We start from the raw sequence: 24,465 nt of genomic DNA, 5'->3' as shown, positions 1-24,465 counted from the left end.
CCCATTCTCCCCAAGTGCTATATCCAGCCACCTTTTGAACATATTTAATGTTTTAGCATCAACTACTTCCTGTGGTCATGAATTGCACAGGCTCACCACTCTTTGTGTGAAGAAATGTCTCCTTATCTCTGTCCAAAATGGTTTACCCTGAACCCTCAGACTGTGGCCCCTGGTTCTAGACACACTCATCATTGGTAACAACTTCCCTGCATCTACCCTGTCTTGCCCTGTTAGAATTTTATAAGTCTCTATGAGATCCCCCCTCATTCTTCTGAACTCCAGCAAGAACAATCCCAACCTAAGTCAAACTCTCCTCATATGACAGTCCGCCATCCCTGGAATTAGTCTGGTAAACCTTCGCTGCACTCCCTCGAGAGCAAGAACATCCTTTCTCAGAGAAGGAGACTAAAACAGCACACAATACTCCAAGTGTGGCCTCACCAAGGCCCTGTACAATTGCAGCAACACATCCCTGCTTCTATACTCGAAACCTCTTGCAATGAAGGCCAACATACCATTATCCTTCTTTACCGCCTCCTGCACCAGCATGCTTACCTTCAGCGAATGGTGCACAAGGACACTCAGGTCCCGCTGCACACTCACCTCTCCCAATTTACAACCATTCAGGTAGTAAGCTGCCTTCCTGTTTTTGCTTCCAAAGTGAATAACCTCACACTTATCCAAATTATACTGCATCTGCCATTGATTTGCCCATTCGCCCAACCTGTCCAGATCTTGCTGTAGGATCCATGCATCCTCGTCTCAATTCACCCTCCCATCTAATTTGGTATCACCTGCAAACTTTGACATGTTACATTTTGTTCCCTCATCCGAATCTTTTATATATATTGTGAATAGCTGGGGTCACGATCCCTGTGGCACCCCACTAGTTACTGCCTGCCAATTTGAAAAGGACCCATTAATGCCTACTCTTTGTTTTCTCTCTGTCAACCAGTTTTCTATCCACCTCAATACATTCCCTGCAACCCCACGTGCTTTAATTTTGCACAATAATCTCTTATCCGGAACTTTGTCAAACGCCTACTGAAAGTCCAAATATACCACATCAACTGGTTCCCCCTTGTCGACTGTACTGGTCACCTCTTCAAAGAATTCCAACAGATTTGTCAAGCATGATTTTCCCTTCATAAATCCATGCTGACTCTGACTGATCCTGCCACTGCTTTCAAAATGTTCCGCTATAAAGTCCTTGATAATGGATTCAAGTATTTTCCCCACTACCGATGTTAAGCTTACTGATCTATAATTCCCTGCTTTCTCTCTACCTCCCTTTTTGAACATCGGAGTGACGTGAGCTCCCCTCCAATCTGCAGGGACAGTTCCAGAGTCTATAGAATCCCGGAAGATGCCCACCAATGCATCCACTATTTCCAGAGCCACCTCCTAAAGCACTCTGGGGTGCAGATTCTCAGGCCCTGGGGATTTATCTGCCTTCAATCCCATCAGTTTTCTCAGCACCATTTCTTTACTAATGTTGATCTCCCTCAGTTCTTCCCTCTCACTAAACCTTTCATTCTCCAACCTTTCTGGGATTTGATTTGTGTCCTCATTTGTGAAGACAGACCAAAGTATGTATTCAATTGCTCAGCCATTTCTTTGTCCCTTATTATGCATTCCCCTGTTTCTGTCTGTCGGGGGCCTACATTTCTCTTTACCAATCCCTTTCTCTTCACATATGTGTAGAAACTCTTAGTGTCAATCTTGATGTTTCTTGCAAGCTTCCTTTCTTATTGTACTTTCCCCTTCTTAATCAATCCCTTTGTCCTTCTTTGCTAAATTCGAAACTGCTCCCAATTGTCAGACCTATTATTTTTCTTGGTCAAACTGTATGCTTCTTCCTTGTATCGGATACTATTTCTAATTTCCTTTGTAAGCCATGGATTGTCCCTCTTACCCCCTTTGCTTTTGTGCCAGACAGGAATGAACAGTTGCTGTAGTTCCTCCATGCGTTCCTTGAATGTTTGCCATTGCCTATCCACTGTCATCCCTTTAAGTAACTCTTCCCAATCTATCAAGGCCAACTCATGCCTCATATCCTCATAGTTCCCTTTATTAAGATTCAGCACCCTTGTCTCCGAATCAACTACTTCTCTCTTCATCTTGATAAAAAATTCTATCATGTTATGGTCGCTCATCCACAAGGGGTCTCGTACAGCCAGATTGGGAATGATTCCCTTCTCATTGCACAGTACTCAGTCTAAGATGGCCTGCTCTCTAGTTGGTTCCTCCACGTATTAGTCAAAAAACCATCCTGTATACACTCCAAGAATTCCTCCTCTACGGCATTGTGGCTAAATTGATTTGCCCAATCTATGTGAAGAGTAAAATCACCCATGATCACCGATATTCCCTTATTACATGCATTTCTAATTTCTTATTTAATGCCATCCCAACCTCACCACTGCAGTTTGGGGGTCTATATATGACACCCACTAATGTTTTTTGTCCCTTGGTATTTCTCAACTCTATCCATACAGATTCCACATTGTTGTAGCTAATATCCTTTCTCACTATTGTGTTAATTTCCTCTTTAACCAGCAGTGCCACGCCACCACCTTTTTTTTTATGCCTGTCCTTCCTAAATACTGAAAATCCTGGGACATTCAGTTCCCATCCCTGTTCACTCTGCAGCCATGTATCCGTAATCCCAATAATATCATACCCATTTATATCTATCTGCGCGATTAGTTCATCCAGTTTATTGCAAATGCTCCGTGCATTAAGGCACAGAGCCTTTAAGTTTGTCTTTTTCACAATGTTTGTCTTGCTCCCAATATTTTTATCTACTGCCCTGTTTGAATTTTGTCCTTGGTTTCTCCACCTATCACTTTTATTATTCACTATTTAATAATCGCTTATTGTCACGAGTAGGGTTCAATGAAGTTACTGTGAAAACCCCCTAGTCGCCACATTCTGGCGCCTATTCAGGGAGGCTGGTACGGGAATTGAACCCGTGCTGCTGGCATTTTTCTACACTACAAGCCAACTGTTTATCCCACTGTGCTAAACCAGCCCCTATGAACAGCCCCTATTAACCACAAGACGCGAGTTCGGTCCGTGTATTGGACAAATGACCACACAATCAGTACATTAGTTCAATTATTGTTTATTATTAAACATAGGCTTGGTTCTATGCGTAATAATTTACACGCGGCTATACATTAAACTACACCTAACAGCTTAAATGACCTTTACTTAACTTTCAAGTGACCTATTCTGTGCAGTTAGACAAGACCTTTGTTTGAATCCCCACGTGTGGCAGTTGGAAGTCGTCAGGTACATCTAGGCTGTGGCCCGTTCTTCAGATAGCGATCGCGGGTCCGTGAACTTGGCTGGTCAATGTGCTGCAGTTGGTGGGGAAGAGGCCAGTTCCCAAAAGAAGCAGAATATTGGTCGCGCAGTTCTTCTGATCCTCCGATCTTTTTGGGCTGTCCCAACTCGGGATCCAATGGATCAATAGGATTTTGATCACCCTAATTGATTCTGGTCAATTAAGGGTGGGTACGTTGATAGCTGGACGGGTCCTAGTTGTTATTGTCCAAGACATGTAGGGACTCCCAAATAAGGTAAATAGGCACCCCTAAATAGTCTGTTACTGCTTCTATGTTTCAGTCTGTGTCCCAGTGTCCTGGGGAAATCAGTGAGTGGCCTTTAGCAGGTGCAAGTTTCTGTGTAGGTCTGGTTTCTTCTGCACAATATACAGGGGCTGTGTTACGTCTGTGTCCTAACCTGACCACAATTCCCAGTATCCTTTGCGGGCGGCCATTTTAGATGGCCACATATCCATCCTCTTGATCCTGAACACGAAGCGTGGTGGATCACAGACTCGAGCCAATACCTGCCCTGTTTTCCCCAGTCACTTGTCGGTCAATTCAGGTCCTACTCTACTCTATCCTAAATGTTTTGCACAATTTTACCCAAGTCATTATTGCATACATAGTTTATAAAATCAATTTGTTTCACATCTAAATAACATTCATTTTGAAGACAGTTCATTTCTAAACTAATCTACTCTCATGCTGCTTGCTCATACATTAAAGAACTTATTTACAACACAAAATTTTAAACCAGCAGCATCACATTTCACTCGACTTATCTTAACATTAATACAAGGCACAAATGGCTCATTTCAGCAGCGGCTGTTTACATTCATTCATGAGGTATACATTCTCAGGGTACCTTCTTATTAAATTCCACAAAGAGGGTCTCGGACTGTGTATATCTGTGGGTGGGAGGCTTTTGCCTTCCATTTGCAGAGCTGGAATGTGAGGATGACAATGTATATTACTGCAATTAGGAGGAGGGTCTCGAGTATGTAGGAGAGGTGGTTCCAATTTGCCATGTCTTCCCACCAGGCGGGGGTTTTGGTGTCGATTTCTAACAGTTGTTGGGTGGTATCCTGACTGGTGTTGGTTCGTCGGGTGGTGGTGTTTGGGGCTGGCTTATGTCCTATTTGATTTTGTACAGGACCAATTTACCCTTCGTGAAGTCCTGGGGTAATTTTGTCCAATTCCCAATCCTTTTCCTGGGCCTTTCCTCAAATATCCAATTTCGGGACACCCTTCATTAGTAAGTTCCCACCGATCCCCTTTTCCGGTTGTGCTGATGTAGCATTCAGATGTGGTCCCATTGGGCCTTTTGTATATTGCCCTTTGATTGTTACACCCAAATAGGATGCTTATATTGGGGCTTATCCATAAAGTACCGTCCTCACATTCCCCTGCACTAGGTGGTGCAAACCATAAGTACCCTGAGTATAAAGGTAATGGTTTTACATTATCCTGTACATTTAAATTATCCTGTAAGTTGAGCCCAGTGGCTCCAATCATGATGTGGACGAGGAGAAGTGTTCCTGGATTCATCCTGTAGTTTTGTCTGTCTTCCGTGTATTCCTAGGGAATCAAGCATAGTATCATGTTATTACCTTTGTTTAATATCTGTATTTATTTCTCGCTCCCCCTTATTCCAATTAACCGTTATAATTGTCACCATGTGTGACTCCCCCATTTTTTTGTTTTAAATAAGTTCAGGAGAGAGACAAGAAATGCAAGGAAAAGTGCTGGAAATCAAGTATGTGTGTTTCTCACAGCCTGTCTGGCCGAGGCATGGAGTGGTCGGACACTTTCTTCGACCAGTCTCCATCTTATTCACAACCACGGGTGGTTGAGGCTTAGCTTAACCAGCCGAATTTCAGGGCGGCCAGTTTTATAAAGTTTTGTCCCAGGAACACAGAGGAATTTAGTGTGGCATGAAAGTTCCAACCTTGTAAGGGCTAAGTTCAGGACAGCCCGCGTTGCCATAGCAACAGCGATATTAAGTGTAAATAGCATGTGGGAACGACCCAAATGGGTCTAGAAAGAAAGAGTGAAGAGATAAGGGTTCAGAGTGTTAAGTGTTGCGGAAATGCATTCATAATCTCACAACCAGCCAGAGAGTATAGAGTCAGAGTTGAAGAGAAGATTAAACCTGCCCAGGTCAATGTCGTGTGCAGAAAACCATTCCAGATAGCTTGAAGGTGACATGAGGTGCATATGGGCCTCTACAGGTGACGAATGTGTGGGATCCCCGGGTAGGGTGGGGGAAATGCCATTTCTCCACTACCCGAGCATTACCAGACCAGTTTGGAGTCCTCAGGCAGGGCGGGTTTTAGTGCTGTGTCTCCCTACCAGAGTGAAGAACAGGATGACTTTGTATTCATGTGGGTGGGATTCCATGCAGAATGTTAATTCGGCGGTGTACTATAGTGCGGGTTGGAATTCCTCATTGTATTTCTACGATGCGGAAAGTGGGCAAAATGTTTGTGGCCTACTGAATCATCTGCTCTGCTCACAGAATGAAGAGGCTGTAAAATTGTAAAAATTTGATGCGTTGTCTCGTGCTGACATGAGTTAAAATCATGGGTTGAAAAAGAAACGATGTGGAGATGCCGACGTGGACTGGGGTGAGGCTGCAGACAGTGAATGTGGTGGTATGATTAGCATAGCTGCCTGCCATTGGTGCAGAACACCGGCTTACCATTGGCCCTGGTCGGTCGTGTGCCTCTCGACCGGTTGAGACCAGTCATGAGACGGCTCCCCGATTGGTCGAGAGGCTGAGTTGGGGCGGGGTATGAATACCCAGTACTCCCGGCGGTAGTCCTTATACTGTAATCGACCGCAGGGCTAACATCTAGCTGATTAAAGCCATACTTTTGTACAGCAACTCGTCTCGCGTTCAATTGATGGTACATCAATGAGCACAGTAAGAAGTCTTACAACACCAAGTTAAAGTCCAACAGGTTTGTTTCAAATCACTAGCTTTCGGAGCTACTGCTACTTCTGGAAGGTGATTTGAAACAAACCTGTTGGACTTTAACCTGGTGTTGTAAGATTTCTTATTGAAACAGAAAAGTTGAGGAAGAAGAAATAGGAGGGCAGGCTCCATCAGAAATTGGACACATTCATGGAGCCGAGGTCCCAGGTTCGATCTCGGCTCTGGGTCACTGTCCGTGTGGTGTTTGCGCATTCTCCCAGTGTTTGCATGGGTTTCGCCCCCACAACCCAAAGATGTGCAGAGTAGGTGGATTGGCCACGCTAAATTGCCCCTTAATTGGAAAAAATGAATTGGATACTCTAAATTAAAAAAAAAAGAAATTGGACACCTTAATTCTTAGTAGGTGTCCGCTTATCATCATCTGTATATCTCAGATATCTGCTTAGAACAGTGCATGCCTCAGCTGTTCTGTTAAATTCACCAGAAGAGGCTCATTCCCTGAATTATCCAGCTTTCCTGGCCACCAGGTCTGCAGGTTCATAACGTTACTCGTGCTGTGTGCCGCGTGGGCCTGTGAATTGTCTGATCCGGCAGTTCGTATCAATCTGTGAGCAGGGTCATGGTACCAGAGTGGGGGGGGGGTTTGGGTTTTGGCGTAGCGGAGGGTAGTCATGGTCTGGGGTCAAGGAGGTGGCAGCGATTCTGCTAGGGGAGTGCGCATAAATCGATGGTGGGCGCCAGGCAGTCATGGTGCCTGGTGAAGCAAGTCATTGCTTTGGGGAGGGTCAAGCCAATCATTTATCTCAAGTGGGTCGGATGAGAGGCAGCACGGTGGCCTAGTGGTTAGCACAACCGCTTCACGGCGCTGAGGTCCCAGGTTCGATCCCGGCTCTGGGTCACTGTCCGTGTGGAGTTTGCACATTCTCCCCGTGTCTGCGTGGGTTTCGCCCCCACAACCCACAAATGTGCAGAGTAGGTGGATTGGCCACACTAAATTGCCCCTTAATTGGAAAAAATAATTGGGTAATCTAAATTTATAAAAAATAAAAAAAAATAAAAAGTGGGTCGGATGGATCAGTGTCCTGTAGGGGGTCAAGAATGTTGCAAGGGTCGCTGTCCTCAGAGAGATCGAGCAAGTCGCTAGGGTTACTGTCAAGATCAAGGAGGTCATCGTCTGAGTCGAGTTCAAGTGTGAAGGCAGCCTGTGTAGGCAGGGCTAACGGAAGGGTGTCGTCATGAGGAGGGAGTGGTTGGACAGTCAGCGGGGCATCGTCCTCTCCCATTGCCAAGGTGACGTGGTGAGCGTGAGTACATTGGGCTCCGTATGTTTTGAGTTGATTGATGTGGAACCAACCAGTCTTGCCATTAGGGTACGCTATCTTGTAAACGGGGGGGCTTACTTTGTCTGAAATGGCGCAGGGGTCGGCAAATTTAAGGGATAGGAATGAGCTTGGGTTGTACAGCGAGATCATAACTTGCTGGCCGACTGTGTATTCTATGGAGTGGACCTTTTTGTCAAAGTAGACCTTACTCTGCCTTTTCCTAGCGCCGAGTTGGACAGCAGCAGCCAGTTGTGCTGCTTTAATCTTCTCTGTGATCTGTTGGACTGCTTTTTCGTGGGTGAGGGCGGTTGTTGCAGGGCTGGCCAAATCAAGTCCTACCAAATATTCAATTCCTTTCATGGACCTGCCAGTCCTAAGTGTGTGAGGGGTGAAGCCTGTTGAGCTGGAAATTGTGTTCCTAATTAACATGAGGGCGAAGGGAAGTACTGTGTCCCAAGTGGTGTTGTTTTGCTGCACTGTTTTTCTGATAATCGATTTTAAAGTGCGGTTCATTCTCTCAATGGTGCCACTGGACTTGGGGTGGTATGCTATGTGGAAATTCTGTTTTATCCCAAAGATAGCCATTACATTTTGCATTACCCTGCCGGTGACGTGTGTGCCTTGGTCTGACTCAATGCTGCATGGAAGACCCCAGCATGTGAATATATGATGGGTCAAGATTTTAGCTGTAGCTTTCACTGTGTTGGAACAGGTGGGAAAGGGTTTGATCCATTTAGTAAACGCATCAATAACAACCAGAATATATTTGAAACAATTCCTGCAGGGTGGGAGGGACCCACAAAAATCGATTTCAAGATTTGTCCAAGGGCTCTCTACAGGACGGGTGTGTCTTAATTGTCCCTTCCTTGCATAACGATCGGGGTTGTTTTGAGCACAAATGAGGCAGTTCTCAACATAATGGGTGATGTCGCTTTTCAAATCAGGCCACCAGCACAAAGTTTATCAATGGGCAATGGTAGTGTCTATTCCCTAATGTCCTTGTCTGTCATGGAATTGGTATATTAGCTGGTTTCTGTCCTGGGTGGGGACCACATAAACTCCTTCCTTTAAAACTCTGCCATCCTGTATAGTGTCCTTCCATTTATCATAAGGGGCTGGGTAGATGCTGTTTAAAACTTGTTTGAGGGACTTGCTTGCATTCTGGGCTTGGGACAGATCTGCGATGTTTGTTTGGGACACCTGAATTGCATGCATTTGCTCACCTTCGGGTGGCTGCCAGATATGGTTAAGGCGTCTGCCTAGGGGTTAACGGGTGGCGAGGTGCGATGGCAAAGTGTCCTTTCTTGCCGCAGTCACTACAGTTCACATTCCGAGCCGGGCAACACTGCCTGGGGTGCTGGTTTTGGCCGTAAAAGTAGCAGGGCAGCCCCCCAGGTTGGGCGGGCAGCTGCGCGGCACAGGCATGGGGTACTTTCTGGTCGGGTGTCCACGAGGGGGTCGCCTGATCGGAGGGGTAAGCCTTGAGGCTCTGAAACGCTACTTCAAGGGAGCTAGTATTACCGTCTCTTCCGGGTCGAGGGCGCCCTTCTCGAGCAGGCGCTGTCTGATGGAGTTGGACCAGACTCCAGCCACATAGGCGTCTCGGATGGCGAGTTCCATGTGTTGTGAGGCCGTGACGGCCTTGTAGTTGCAGCTTCGCGTGAGGACTTTCAGGTCGCGTGGGTACTTCTCCAACGATTCCCCAGGGCGTTGGCGGCGAGTGGTGAGGAGGTGCCGCGCGAACACTTCGTGCACCGGCCTCACTTATTGCTGCTTCAGGATCGCGACCGAGTCTGCGTATGTGGTCGCTTCCTCGATTTGCACGGAGATTCGATGGCTCACCCGGGCGTGGAGGAGGCTCAGATTTTGTTCGTCAGTGACGGAGGGCGAGGGGGGCGGCGAGGTAGGCCTCGAAACATCGGAGCCAGTGTGAAAAAATCCCCTTTGCTTCCGGGGCCAATGGGTTGAGTGCCAGTCGGTCAGGTTTGAGGACTACTTCCATCGCGATGTTGTAGTTGATTAAATTGATGCGACCATCACTTCACACGAGACAGATTTGAAGTGAACAGTGGCTTTAATCAACTAGAACAGTGCCTGCCTGTGACTGCTCTGCACTGAGAGCCGCCTACAGGGCAGCTGCTCTATATACCTCCCCTCAAGGGGGCGGAGCCAGGGGCGGAGCCCACAAGGGCACCAACATGGTACAAGCGGTGTAATATAGTACAATGGTCCAGAGGTGGAGCCCACAAGAGCAACAACATAGTACAATGCAATACAGTGGTGAATGGTTGCCATAATACATTCACCACAATCTGTTTCAATAAAGGGCTGAGGGTAAGGGTTTTCCATCGACGGACACAAAACCATGAGCTTCCAACAGGGGGAGGAATTTGGTCAAACTATTGCAGACATACATACTGTCTGAGTGTATGTCCGCAGGAATTGGGAAAGACTCTGGGTGGGCGATTACATAAGCTATGGCTGTAAGTTCTGTTGCTTGGGCTCCTAGATGTCCTGGCAATTTTAAAGCTACTTCTTCCAATGAACGTCCCTGTGAATCCTCTATATACCACATCCATTTATCCTAATACCATCCTCAATTGTGGAGGAGCCATCGAAATAGATTTTAAATGTGTCCCTTGAGTATTGGGAATCTGGTTTCTTGCTGCCTACTTGTGGCTGTAGTGACTTGGGAATAAAGGGTCCTGTGCGGTGTTTGGCTGTAATGATCTGGCATTCGTGTGGGGTACCTGCGTATTGTAAGTTATCGGCTAAAAATGTGGGGACCTTGGTGCGCTTTACAGAGATCTCCTTGCCTTGTAGTATTAGTGTCCAGCGCGCTGCTCTAACCTGGCTAACTGAACCATCCTTAAGTCTGCCATCTAACAGGAGTTGCGTTGGGGTGTGCTCATAAGAACATAAGAACTAGGAGCAGGAGTAGGCCATCTGGCCCCTCGAGCCTGCTCCGCCATTCAATGAGATCATGGCTGATCTTCTGTGGACTCAGCTCCACTTTCCGGCCCGAACACCATAACCCTTAATCCCTTTATACTTCAAAAAACTATCTATCTTTATCTTAAAAACATTTAATGAAGGAGCCTCAACTGCTTCACTGGGCAAGGAATTCCATAGATTCACAACCCTTTGGGTGAAGAAGTTCCTCCTAAACTCAGTCCTAAATCTACTTCCCCTTAGTTTGAGGCTATGTCTCCTAGTTCTGCTGTCACCCGCCAGTGGAAACAACCTGCCCGCATCTATCCTATCTATTCCCTTCATAATTTTATATGTTTCTATAAGATCCCCCCTCATCTGTCTAAATTCCAATGTGTACAGTCCCAGTCTACTCAACATCTCCTCGTAATCCAACCCCTTCAGCTCTGGGATCTCCTCTGCACACCCTACAGCGCCAGTACGTCGTTTCTCAGGTAAGGAGACCAAAACTGAACACAATACTCCAGGTTTGGCCTTACTAACACCTTATACAATTGCAGCATAACCTCCCTAGTCTTAAACTCCATCCCAGTGAGGATTGTGACTTGATTGAGGCCCGTAATATGTGCAAAGTATTGAACTGCCCAAAAGACTGCAAGCAGGTGCCATTCACAGCCAGAAAATTCTTGGGCGAGATTCTCCGCAAATGCGGAAAATCGTAAAGGCTGCCGTGGGACAGGCCGTGACCCACGGCAGCCTTCACGCCCACTTCCGGGGCCGATTCTCCCCCCGGGCGGGGCTAGGAGCGCGGCCCCGTTCGTCACGGCGGCATGGCCTTGACGACCATCGTCAAGGCCGCATGTCAAGCGTCACGCCGGTGACGCGGCCGATGACATCGGCCGCGCATGCGCAGGTTGGACAATGCCAACCCGCGCATGCGCAGTTGCCGTCTTTTCCCTCAGCCGCCCCGCAACTCGTGGCGGCTTGATCTTGCGGGGCGGCGGAGGGAAAAGAGTGCGTCTGTTACGGACGCACGGCCCGCGATCGGTGGGAACTGATCGCGGGCCTTTGCCCCCTTTGGCACAGCCGTATCGGGCCCCCAGATGCCCCAAACGGGCATCTGGCGCCCGTTTCACGATGGCAGCGAGCAGGTGTGTTTGCTGCCGTGTTGAAATGGGCGTGAAGGCCCGGCCGCTCGGCCCATCGGCCTCGGAGAATCGCTGCTCGCCGTAAAAGACGGCAAGCGGCGATTCGTGGCGTGGGTCGGGCGTGGGGGGGGGGGGGAGAATAGCGGGAGGGCGTGAAAAATGTCAGGAGGCCCTCCCACCCGGCGTGGGGGGCGGAGAATCGCACCCCTTGTTCTACGGGGTCTAAAACTCTTGTACGAATGTGCTATTGGCCCTAATCTGTCATGTCGTTCTTGTAAGAGTACTGCTGATAGGGTTTGCTCCGTGGCTGCTACCTAAATGGCATATGGCAAGTCAGGGTCAGGGACTGTTGCTAAGGTGCGCTTTAAATCGTTCACTGCATCTGTGCTGTGAAAGCCAATTCCAGGCGGCTTTCTTTTTGTCCAATCCACCTAACCTGCATGTCTTTGGACTGTGGGAGGAAATCGGAGCACCCGGAGGAAACCCACGCTGACACCGGGAGAACGTGCAGTCTCCACACAAACAGTGACCCAGCGGGAAATCGAACCTGGGACCCTGGCGCTGTGAAGCCACAGTGCTATCCACTTGTGCTACTGTGCTGCCCTGTACGAACAAATGATTGGAAAGTGTGGGTAACCTCCAGGAATATATTTAATCACAGTTGGCAACCTTATCCATATCCCAATATATATCACCACCACTTAACCTATGATCCGTAAAATGGTAATCATGGAATTTACAGTGCAGGAGGAGGCCATTCGGCCAATCAAGTCTGTACCGGCCCTTGGAAAGAGCAACCCACTTAAAGCCACACCTCTATCCTATCCCTGCAACCCAGCAACCCCACCGAACCTTTCGGTCATGAAGGAGCAATTTAGCATGGCCAATCCACCTAACCTGTACATCTTTGGACTGTGGGAAGAAACCAGAAAAAACCCATGCAGACAAGGGGGGAATGTGCAAACTCCACACAGACAAGGCCGGAATTGGACCAGGGACCCTGGAGCTATGAGGCAGCAGTGCTAACCACTGTGCCACCATAGTTCAGTTAAGGAGAGACAAAGGTAAAAGATAAGATTAAGTAAATGTATGTTAATATACAGTATTAGGAATAAATGTCTGGCATTTAGAAACAGCTTTTTAATTTACTGGGACCATACCTGCCCCTGTAAACAGTAAAAGAACAAGAATTGGGTGAACAGCACTTGGTGCTGGGGAGAGTAAATCAATTATCAGTCCTGCACTTATTGTTCTTCAGTGAATCCTATTGGAAAACATGTGTTGTCCGAAAGAGCCTGATCAAGGATGTTAACAAACTCCTGCGGCTTTTCTAGGTCAGTGCTACAGCAAGTGTTGATCGAAGGAGCATATGAGGAGCATCGATAAAGGTAGAGGAGTCTAGAACTAGAGAGCATAGGTTTAAAGCGAGAGGGGAGAGATACAAAAGAGACCAGAGGGGAAATGTTTTCACACAGAGAGTGGTGAGCATCTGGAACGGGCTGCCAGAGGCAGTGGTAGAGGAGGGTTCAATTTTTTCCTTTAAAAAACAGAGTTACATGGGCAGTGTGGGTATAGAGGGATATGGGCCAACTGCGGGCAAGTGGAATTATCTACCTCAAGAGCGGACTATATGGTCAATGGAAGAGTCCTGGGGAAAATTGACGTACAGAGAGATCTGGGAGTTCATGTCCATTGTACCCTGAAGGTGGCAACGCAGGTCGATAGAGTGGTCAGACGGGGTATTGAGTACAAGAGTTGGCAGGTCATGTTACAGTTGTATCGGACTTTGGTTAGGCCACATTTGGAATACTGCGTGCAGTTCTGGTCGCCACATTACCAGAAGGATGTGGATGCTTTAGAGAGGGTGCAGAGGAGGTTCACCAGGATGTTGCCTGGTATGGAGGGTGCTAGCTATGAAGAAAGGTTGAGTAGATGAGGATTGTTTTCATTGGAAAGACGGAGGTTGAGGGGGGACCTGATTGTGGTCTACAAAATTATGAGAGGTATGGACAGGGTGGATAGCAACAAGCTTTTTCCAAGAGTGGGGGTGTCAATTACAAGGGGTCACGATTTCAAGGTGAGAGGGGAAAAGTTTAAGGGAAATGTGCGTGGAAAGTTTTTTACACAGCGGGTGGTGGGTGCCTGGAATGCTTTGCCAGCGGAGGTGATAGAGGTGGGCACGATAGCATCATTTAAGATGCATCTGGACAGATATATGAACGGGTGGGGAACAGCGAGAAGTAGACCTTGAAAAATAGGCAACAGGTTTAGATAAAGGATCTGGATTGGCGTAGGCTGGGAGGGCCGAAGGGCCTGTTCCTGTGCTGTAATTTTCTTTGTTCTTTCTAGTGATAGAAACGGGGCGGGATGGATAAGCTGGGCCAAAGTGCCTGTTTCCATGCTGTAAACATCTATGACTCTATGACTCGAACGATAACCTTTCCTCTTGGAGTGATATAGTATCCCTAGCTGAAGCCTGACCTTGCTACACAGTGGTCAGTGTCACAGTCAGCACTGATAGCTATGAATGATGATAGTGTTGCATCATGCATCATGATGCTGAGATTTAGCTGGTGCCAATAGCATGATCACGGATGTCTCCAGGACACTTTGCAGAATGATTTAGTTTGAAGTAATTGTTAATCACACAGACTCCATGCATAGCTCCAGCAATCTGTCAATTTTCGTTCATCTTGCCAACACCCTGGTGCCTTATGCATATGGCCAAGCTGTACAGTCTGAATCCATCCCATGTGTTGAAGGCTCCTAGAAAGTAGTCCCTCGGTGCTGGGGATTCAACTGATGGCAGAGTCAAGTGCTTCATAAAATTGATCCTTGACATTTGGGATGGAAGTGAGTATTGGGTTATTGATTCAGATGAGGTTAACTGGTCCCATTGTTGATAACAAGGAAAGTATAAGAAGTCTTTCTACGTCTTCTGTGGTGGGATAAAGCATCACGAGTGTTTGTTTACTGCAAAACCCTTTCCATGCTCATATGTTGCCTCTTGGGTTTTGCCCTGCCAGAAGAATGTTTTTCTCTATAATGGATCCACTTGAGCAAGCTTAGTTTCTTGTAGCGCAGCAATGCCTACATTGAGTCTTGTAAGTTCTTTGTTGATCACAGCAGTCTTGCATTCATCATTAATCTTCAGAAGGTCGTTGGTAAGGCCAGGAGCATGTCCTTGCATTTCAACTTGTGATGTGGAAGACCAGTATCTTTGTCTTGCCTGGTTCATAGATTAGCAACCCGCCTCTCAAGGGATGAATCTCTAACCTCCAAGCACTCAATTGACCTGAGGAAGGACAATATCTAACTGATTAGGGAATGCCCAGCTTGATGTGGGTGGGAACTATCCGATGAGATGCAATGATCTATCCCACCATTGCATGTAAGCGTTGGCGCTTGTGCTCTATGCCAATTGAGAAAGAACTTATAACCAGTAACTTTCTTCCCGTGTTGCGCCAACATAAACCACAGACCTGGGTATTGTGCTCTCCAGAGCACGGGCCTGGTCAAATGGTGTGGAGACCATTATAGCAGCGCTTCTGCTGGAGTTGCTGGAAAGCTTTTTGAGAGGACGGATTACTGCCTATGGCACTCTACCCTGTCAGGGTTTACTTCCTTCTCCATTTTCTTTCCTAAGGCATAGGTGGCATATGTCCCAAGTGGGAGGCACAATATAGGGCTTGCTGATGAAGCAATCTATGTATTGATGGGAGAGCTTACTCACCCGGCAGTCCTTTCACCGATCGCGAGCAGCGAGATCTGAAAGCAAGAGGTGGCGAGCAGACTGACCGCTACACGCCAGCTACTACACATTGCATCAATCCGAGACACATTCCTCAGACTTAAAACAACATTAACAGCACAATGGTATAACTATGCAACTGAATAAACTATATCAGTAAACATAAAAGAACACTTAATGACTCAACATGACCTCAGTGAGTTGGATAAGCTTGTTTGTTAAAGCAACATATGGAGAAACCTGGTCTCTAAATTCAACAGTGCTTGCTGACCTACATTAGCTTCTGGCCCAAAAATGCCTCAGTTTTCATCTTTTAAAAAAATGTATTTATTGGCGTTTTTCAATTTTACCGACTAATACTTTTAGTGAATGGTGTACCTGGTATTTACATGTTGTATAGTTTCTTATTTATATATATATTTATTTATTTTTTTAATGTTTTTATTCTCCATTTTCACATTTTCCTTCAAAATTTACACCCCACCAACAAGCAGTAAACGATAAAAGATACAAAGTCAATACCCTTAACATCAACAACGATCCCATCCTCCCACCACCCCAATCAACGGCCCACCCATCAATATTGGCATCAAATAAAACAAACCCTCCCACAGTGGAAAAAAAAACAAAGGCGAAAAAGAGAAAGGAGTCCGGAATCACCCATGGTCACCATTAACCTATAGAGTCCCCCCCCCCCCCCCTGATGACACTCAATGCCATCCAACCTCCAAAAGAGTACCGTAAATGACACCCAAGAGTTGTAAACTCCCCCCCTCCCCTTCCTCTTGTAAAAATCCTCCCCCCCAACCTCGGTTCCTTCCCCCCCAACTTTCCACCCTGGCTAGACCCCTCAGACCCTGTTCTGCCAGGCTCCGTTGGCCACAGCCCCTCCCCCCCATTCACTGGCCAGCTTAAACAGGCCAGCGTGGAGGCCCCTGCTCGGGTCTCTTTCCCCCTTGCCCGGCCCCAGGAAAAACCCAGAAGTCCCCTTTAGCACACAAACCCCGCATACACAGCCACACCTCAAAGAACCCTCATTACGACTGAAAGTCCCATTTCTTCCCTTGTCCAAATTATATACATATTTCTTAACATACATTCCCCCCTTACTTCCTCCTTGCCCCCCTCCCTGTCCCCTCATTGATAGCATCCTCTTCCGCCCTAGGTATCCTACTGCTGAGCTCCAGTCCTCTTTTCTGCGGCTTTTGTGGTTGACCTTGTTGGTTCGGGGGATGGGGGGGTGGGGGGCATTCCCCCATTTTCCCCCATGTTTCTCTCTGTGGCTCCCTTCGGTTCCCTCCTCATCTCCTCACCCCTTCCCACTTTGTACTATTAAGTAATGGGTTAAGAGACATTGCAATTAGTTGTCTCACTTATGTTAAGTGTTCAATGATTGTCTCATTTATGTTAAGTGTTCAATGATTGACACTGATATGTAAAGGGGCTTCAGGTGGACTCTGGGGCTTGTGATGTGATGATTGAGTTTAGTGCAGAGTCTGTTAAAGTGAAATAAAGGTGTTTGTGAAAAGGAGCTGGACTTTTGTCTCTTCATACCACAGCATCGATTACGTCTCATGTACCTCCTCATTGTTTGTGTTCTTGTCTTATCTCCCCCTTTCCGTAGGCTATGTTTGCCTCGAACAGGTCTTGGAACAGGCTGACGAATGGCACCCAAGCTTTGTAGAAGCCCTCGTCCGACCCTTGGATTTTGTACTTAATCTATTCCAGGTGGAGAAATTCCATCAGGTCTGCCAGTCAGTCTGCAGCTGTGGGTGGTGCTGCTGATCGGCAGTCGAGCAGGATTCTCCGGCGTGCAATTAAGGAAGCAAAAGCAAGGGCGTCAGCCCCCTTACCCATATGTAGCTCTGGCTGTTCCAATACCCCAAAGACTGCCACTCTCGGGCATGCCTCACACCCACAACCTTGGACATTGCTTCGATGAAGGCAAGCCCAGAACATGTGGGTATGGTTGGCCGGGCCTCCTTTGCACCATTGACATTTATCCTCCACCTCCGAGAAGAACCTGTTCATTCGGGCTCTGGTTGGGTGCGCTCTGTTCACCACTTTAAACTGCATGAGGCTGAGCCTTGCACAAGAGGAGGTGGAGGTGGCCCTGCTCAGTGCTTCGCTCCAGAGTCGCCAACCCACTTCCATCCCCAGTTCGTCCTCCCATTTTCGTCTGGCTTCGTCCAGTGGTAGTCTTGCCCGATCCAGTAACCGCCCACGGATTGTACCACAGTTCCTCCCTTCCTTATTGTTCATGTTTGTCCCAGTTCCTCTAATAGTGTGTCTCTTAGGGCCCTGGAGTACCTTGCCGTTTCCTTGCGGAGAAAGTGCTTGATTTGGAGATGTCTGAGTTCCTGTCCTGTCGGTAGTTCCAGGTCTTCTGTCAGTTCTCCCAAGGTCGTTAGTCTGTCCCCTATGTAGAAGTCCCTGACTCTAAGCGTCCTTCCGTTCTGGTGTCGAGCATAGCTGGTGGGAATTTGTGGTTTCCGCAGATGGAGGGCATGGGGGACATCTCGGTTAGACCAAAATGCTGCCTCTTCTGGTTCCATGTCTTTAGTGCGGCTACCACCACTGGGTAGGATGTGTATTTTGTCTGGGGGGGGGGGGGGGGGGGAGGGGAGAGGAGGGGGGAGAGGAGAGGGGAGAGACGGGAGCACCGCTGTAGCAGACAACGGACCCAGACAAGGTTAACAAGACCCTTGAAGACTTTTACCAGGGATTGTACACCTCAGAGCCCCTATCAGGGGACTCAGGGATTAAACAGTTCCTCAATGGACTGGATATGGCAGTCGTGGGGGAGGACAAAAAATGGGGCCTGGGAGCACCGCTAGAACTGGGAGAGATCATGGAGAGTATAAACTCCATGCAAGCGGGGAAGGCGCCAGGACCAGACGGGTTCCCGGCGGACTTCTCCAAAACATTTGCGAACCTGCGGGAGATGTTCAGACCCGCTGGCAAGGGGCACACTGCCGCCTATGCTAGCACAAGCCTCAATCTCGCTAATACCTAAGAAAGACAAAGACCCGACTGAATGTGGTTCATACAGACCCATCTCGCTACTGAACGTAGATTCCAAAATATTGGCCAAGATCCTAGCCAAAAAGATACTGCGTAGCATACAGTAGAATACTGCGTACCAGTGGTGGTCTCCGAGGATCAAACGGGCATTGTCAACAGTAGACAGCTAACATTGAACATCAGGCGCCTGCTGAACATGATCATGACCCCATCTGGGGACAGAGCACCTGAGGTGATCATCTCCCTGGACGCAGAAAAGGCCTTCGAAAAAGTCGAGTGGAATTATCTTATAGAGGTGCTGGAGCGGTTCGGGCTTGGAAAAGGATTCACCTCACAGGTGAAACTCCTGTACAATGCTTCCATGGCAAGCATACAGACAAACAATACCAGCTCCCAGTACTTCCAGCTGCACAGGGACACCAGGCAGGGATGCCCGCTGTCGCCACTGCTGTTCGCCCTAGCAATCGAACCATTACCGATCATTCTCAGAACAGCAAAGAACTGGAGGGGGACCCAAAGACGAGGCAGAGAGCATAGAGTCTCACTTTATGCGGATGATCTGCTCCTCTACATCTCGGACCCACAAAGCAGCATGGAAGGAATCATCACGTTCCTGAAAGAGTTTGGTGCCTTGTCGGGCTACAAACTCAACATGAGCAAAAGTGAGATTTTCCCAGTGAACCAGCAAAGGGGAGGGGCAGCACTGGTGGGACTGCCATTTAAACAAGCCCAACACAAATTCCGCTCCCTGGGGATCCAAATCGCTCATGATTGGATGGGGATCCACAAATGGAACCTGGCCAGTCTGATGGAGGAAGTCAAAAAGGACCTGCAGAGGTGGAATGCACTCCCACTCTCCCTGGCAGGGGAGAGTACAGACCATCAGAATGAACGTACTGCGCAGATACCTCTTCCAACTAAGATCTATCCCAACCTATATCTCCAAGGCTTTTTTCAACTCACTGGACAAATTAATCATGGTTTTTGTATGGGGGGATGGGGGGGGGGGGGGGGGGGGGGGGGGGGAAAGAGGAGAGAATGCTAGGATCACAAAGAAGGTCCTACAGAAAACAAAATCCAGGGGAGGCCGAGTGGGTGCGTGTGGAGGAGGCCTCCTGCAAGGGGGCACTTCCATCCCCAAGAAACACTTCAGCAGCCCAGTGGTGATAGCCACCCTCCAGTCGTGGAACCAACTCTGGCAGCAATTAGGACTGACCGAAATGCCTGACAAAGCTCCCATCTGCAATAACCACAGATTCACACCAGCACTCACCGACGCAACCTTCAAAAGGTGTAGACAGGACGGGGGGGGGGGGGGGGGGGGGAAGACACATTGACAGTCAGGGACATTCACTGACGGTAGGGTCACAACGCTAGAAGAACTGACGCAGAGATTCCAACTAGCTAAAGGCAACAAACTCAGATACCTGCAGCTTAAAAATTTCCTACAGAAGAAGACGAGGACATACCCACGAGCACCACGACTGACACTAGTAGAAGAGCTACTGGACGCAGACATCCTAGGCAGAGGAAACTGTAGTGACATGTACGAACGACTGCTAGAGAGGGCCGACACCGAACTGGACATGACAGGGAGGAAATGGGAGGAAGACTTGGGGTTCAAAATAGTGTGGGGATTCTGGAGTGAGGCACTGCACAGGGTCAACTCTACCTCCACATGCGTGAAGCTCAACCTAACGCAACTAAAAGTGGTACATAGAGCCCACTTGACCAGAACCTGAATGAGCAGGTTCTTCGCCGAGGTGGAGGATAGATGTGAACGGTTCCAAGGAGGCCTGGCCAACCACGCCCACGTGCTCTGGTCTTTCCCCAGACTTGCTGAGTACTGGACAGCCTTCTTCGAGGCAATGTCCAAAGTGGTGGGTGTGAGGGTGGAGCCATACCCGAAAGTGGCAGTCTTCGGGGTATCAGACCAACCAGATCTCTTCATGGGGTGGAGGGCAGACGCCCTTGCCTTTGCCTCCCTGATAGAATCCCGGCATAGAATCCTGCTTGGTTGGCGATCACCACCTAAAGCTGCAGACTGCCTATCCGATCCTTCAGAATTTCTCCAAATGGAGAAAATCAAATTCACCAGCCGTGGGTCAGAAGAGAGCTTCCACAAAACATTGGAGCTATTCACCCGACAGTTCCGAGACCTGTTTGTGGCCAACACATAAATAAGTAAATAGCCAGTAGCCAAGGAGAAATAGCCAGGACAAGATAGAAAGAGGAAATTGAGGGAGGACGGCGGGGGGGGGGGGCAAGGTGAGGTAGTAAAACCCAGCAAGAAAAAATGGCGAGTTAAAAATTGGGGGGGGGGGGGCCGGGCGCGTGATAGGGAGAATTGTCCGCCGAGCCAGACGGCGACAGACTAGAAACCTTTGTGACTGTACAATAAATGAAAACGAATGGCAATGTATGTAATTTTGAAAATGCCAATAAAAGGATTTTTAAAAAAAAGGAATGGTGTGGAAAAAGCAGAGGACAAAAGAAAAGGCCAGATGGCGGAAAAGGGAGGCTGCCAGAAGTAAAAGAAGCCAGTCGACCGTGGGCCAATGCTATTCATCTGTGCGAGCTGCAGCAGGAACTGCCATTCATGAAAATTGGTCTCTACAGCCATAACAGACAGTGTTCGCTACAGAAGTGACATAGATCCTGGGTGCAGTCTATCATTTCCTGAGATGGACAGGATGGATGCCAATAATAATAGCATAAAGGATAAGAACATCTCAGGAATATGTAAGTGGCTGGGAAAATTACATTTCAAAGAACATGGGGGGTGCAATTAACCTTAACCCAGTGTGAAATGGATTCATTTCAAATTGACAGTCCATTTCACACCAATGACCATTGACTTCAATGAAAAAGAAAATGGCACGTGTAAAAGAGTCCATTAGCTCACTACTGCTAATTTTGCATTCCTGCTGAATATTTACTTCACCCCGATTGTTTCTTAAAAGTAGGGGAGGGGAGTGGAACTGGGAAACAAGATATGAAACTTCAAAGTGGGGAACTGCATAGTTTAGAAACTTCTGCCATATCAATAACTAATTCTATTTGCAGCTTAAATTACTTCCTGCCAATGGTTGACCTGCTCTTTCATTTGGATTTCTTCCTTTTGTCTCCATAAAATAAGTAACAGCATTAACATTTTTTCATCCTGCAGTCTGCGTCCCTCACTTTTTTTGATAAACACAATTCCGCAGCCAGGATTGTTGTTTTTTTAAGAATAAAATTTAGAGTGCACAATTCATTTTTTCCAATTAAGGGGCAATTTAGCGTGGCCAGTCCACCTACCCTGCACATCTTTGGGTTCAGGGGAGAATGTGCAAACTCCACATGGATAGAGACCCAGAGCCGGGATCGAACCTGGGACCTCGGTGCCATAAGGCAGTAGTGCTAACCACTGCACCACCGTGCTGCCCCGTTAGGATTGTTTTGTCTGCTTTAATAAAAATCCATGACCGCATGCAACCATATTTTGGTTTGCACACTCGTCACATCCTGGCTCCTGTTCGGGTACACAGAGGGAGAATTCAGAATGCCCAATTTACCCGACAGCACGGCTTTGGGGACTTGGAGGAAACCGGAGCACCCAGAGGAAACCCCCGCAGACACAGGGAGAGCATGCAGACTCCACACATACAATGACCCAAGCCAGGAATCGAACCCGGGACCCTGGCACTGTGCAATCGTGCTGCCCTCTGGTTCCCTCGATCTGTATCAAATTCTTCTAGGTTAGTTATGTTATAGGATTTGCAGGGTCAGCACGGTGGCGCAGTGGTTAGCACTGCTGTCTCACAGCACTGGTGTCCCAGGTTCTGGGTCACTGTCAGTGTGGAGTTTGCACATTCTCCCCATCTTTGTGTGGGTTTCGCCCCTACAACCCAAAAGATGTGAAGGGTAGGTGGATTGGCTATGCTAAATTGCTCCTTAATTGGAAAAAAAATTATTGGGTACTCTAAATTTATTAAAAAAACATAGGATTTGTTCAGGACATTGTACACTGCCACTATATAAACTTAACTCAACTTCGACCCAAGTGTTTAGGAAGTTTCGTGACTGAATTGAAGCTGCCCAAACTCTGCTAGCTCTAAAGTTCTGTGGCAATATTTCTAAATTTACAGGTTCGGTTTTTTTTAATGTGCGGATAAATACACTTTCATTACTTTTTAATAGCTTCTTCCAATCCTTGAATGTCTTTTTACATTTCTTATCATCTGCTCACAAATTACAAAGAATTTTGTTTATGAGGCAATCTTGGTTCCAAGCAGTGTGTTGGGTTATATATTCTATCACATTTCATTAATGATAGGAAACAAAATAAGTCCTAAAGTGATGAGTAATAATGGTGTAGATATAAATTTAATTGAAAGTGTCAATGAAACGTACATAAAAACGGTTGTAAATTGGAGATCATCTCCCCGCAGTATTACATATATCATTATGCATGAAATGCTGAAGGAATTTTTAATACATTTCTGATGCATCATTCTTTGTAATAATGTAAAGAACTCCTGGCACACTGCAACATTTTCCGTATAAATTATCTGTAGAAATTTCAAGTATTTACATCCCACTGTTATTTTTTCTAGCTCAGTGACCAAGAAAAACACTGAAGTTGGTCTGAAATGAGGCAAAATATTAAAGACATTTTTTAATGGATATTCTTATAAAATGCAAAGGATCAGTGCATCTCCATTTAAAAACAAGCTTGTCAGCTGAAAGGTGATAATCCAATGAAGATAATGCAAAGAATCAGACTGACTTAACATACTCAATGCCATACTGCTGTTTTATTCTTCATATTGTTAGCTTTTAGCCTTTGAATAGATAACTGATTCTAAAAATTGCAATATCCTAAAGTAGAATTGACTGCTTGCTTTATAAGAAAATAGGAGGCATGGCGCAGTAACAGTTGCTAACTATAAGCAGCAGACTAGGATCCTTTGTACTGAACAAGAGATTTTCTTTATTAGAAGGGAGGCCTTGAAACCTTACTAAAGATAAGTATATGCCCCTGAAAGACTAGTCTGGAACTGGAAAATGCATGAGCTTCATGTGTTCAAGAAAGGAGTTATAAACCCATGTCAATCATTGCAGCACATCTGTCGCTGCAAGCATAAATTAAATCAGTGAAAGAAAAAAAATACATCATTGGAGTACCTTTCATAATTAGAGAATATCCCAAAGCACTTTACAACTAATAACATATTTTAAAAACAATTTAGAGTACCCAATTAAAGGCAATTTAGCAGGGCCAATCCACCTCACCTGCACATCTTTGGGTTGTGGGGGTGAAACCCACGCAGACATGGAATGTGCAAACTCCACATGGACAGCGATGCAGGGCCGGGATTCGAACTCGCGTCCTCAGCGCTGCAGCCCCAGTGCTAACCACTGGGCCACATGCCACCCTCAATAACGTATTTGTGAAGTGCAGTCACTGTTGTAAACGTTGCAGCCAAATTGTGCACAGCAAGCTCCCACAGCAGCAATGGGATATTAACCATGTAATCTGTTTTTGTGATGTTGATTAAAGGATAAATATTGGCCAGGATACTATGGATACCTTCCCAGTATTGAATGATGCATTTGATGCAACTACGCATTTGATGTAACTAATCAATGTAAAAACATGTAAATTGTATATAGCCAGGGCGAGAGAAATGCATAAAAAGCAGCAGCTTACATTGGATACATCAAGTTTGAAATATTGAGCTCCAGAGTTATTTTTTACTTAAAATAATTGAAGATGGTGCTGTAACATGTACTGTATTCTTAACAAATTTGTGAATGCTTGACCTCAATGTTTCCAGAAATCTATTGGAGATCATTATTGAACTGTAACAAGCTAATATGCACAAAGCTGCAGTACTGCAAATACTATAAATTGCACTGCAGTTTTCCTTCATTCTTGTTTGTATGGTTGAGAAATATAATTTACTTCAAAACCAAGGGGCTGGTTTAGCTCACTCGGCTAAATCGCTGGCTTTTAAAGCAGACCAAGCAG

The 24,465-nt window shown here is 46.8% G+C and overlaps 1 protein-coding gene across 1 annotated transcript in view; it reads right to left on the bottom strand.

The window, feature by feature from the left end:
- The window catches only part of secisbp2l (SECIS binding protein 2-like), a 143,843-nt gene extending 135,888 nt beyond the window's left edge, over nt 1-7,955 (bottom strand). The window contains exons 1-2 of the mRNA XM_038814227.1: nt 7,674-7,955; nt 4,771-4,913 (exon numbers count right to left, since the gene is read on the bottom strand). Coding sequence (XP_038670155.1) covers nt 4,771-4,913; nt 7,674-7,955 — 425 coding nt within the window. The remainder of the gene's footprint in view (nt 1-4,770; nt 4,914-7,673) is intronic.
- Between the last annotated feature and the right edge of the window lie 16,510 nt (nt 7,956-24,465).

Source organism: Scyliorhinus canicula, chromosome 12 (assembly GCF_902713615.1).
Source record: "Scyliorhinus canicula chromosome 12, sScyCan1.1, whole genome shotgun sequence".
Taxonomy (NCBI): Eukaryota; Metazoa; Chordata; class Chondrichthyes; order Carcharhiniformes; family Scyliorhinidae; genus Scyliorhinus; species Scyliorhinus canicula.
The sequence above is the reverse complement of the archived record's forward strand: the minus strand, read 5'-3'. Positions and strand labels throughout refer to the sequence as shown.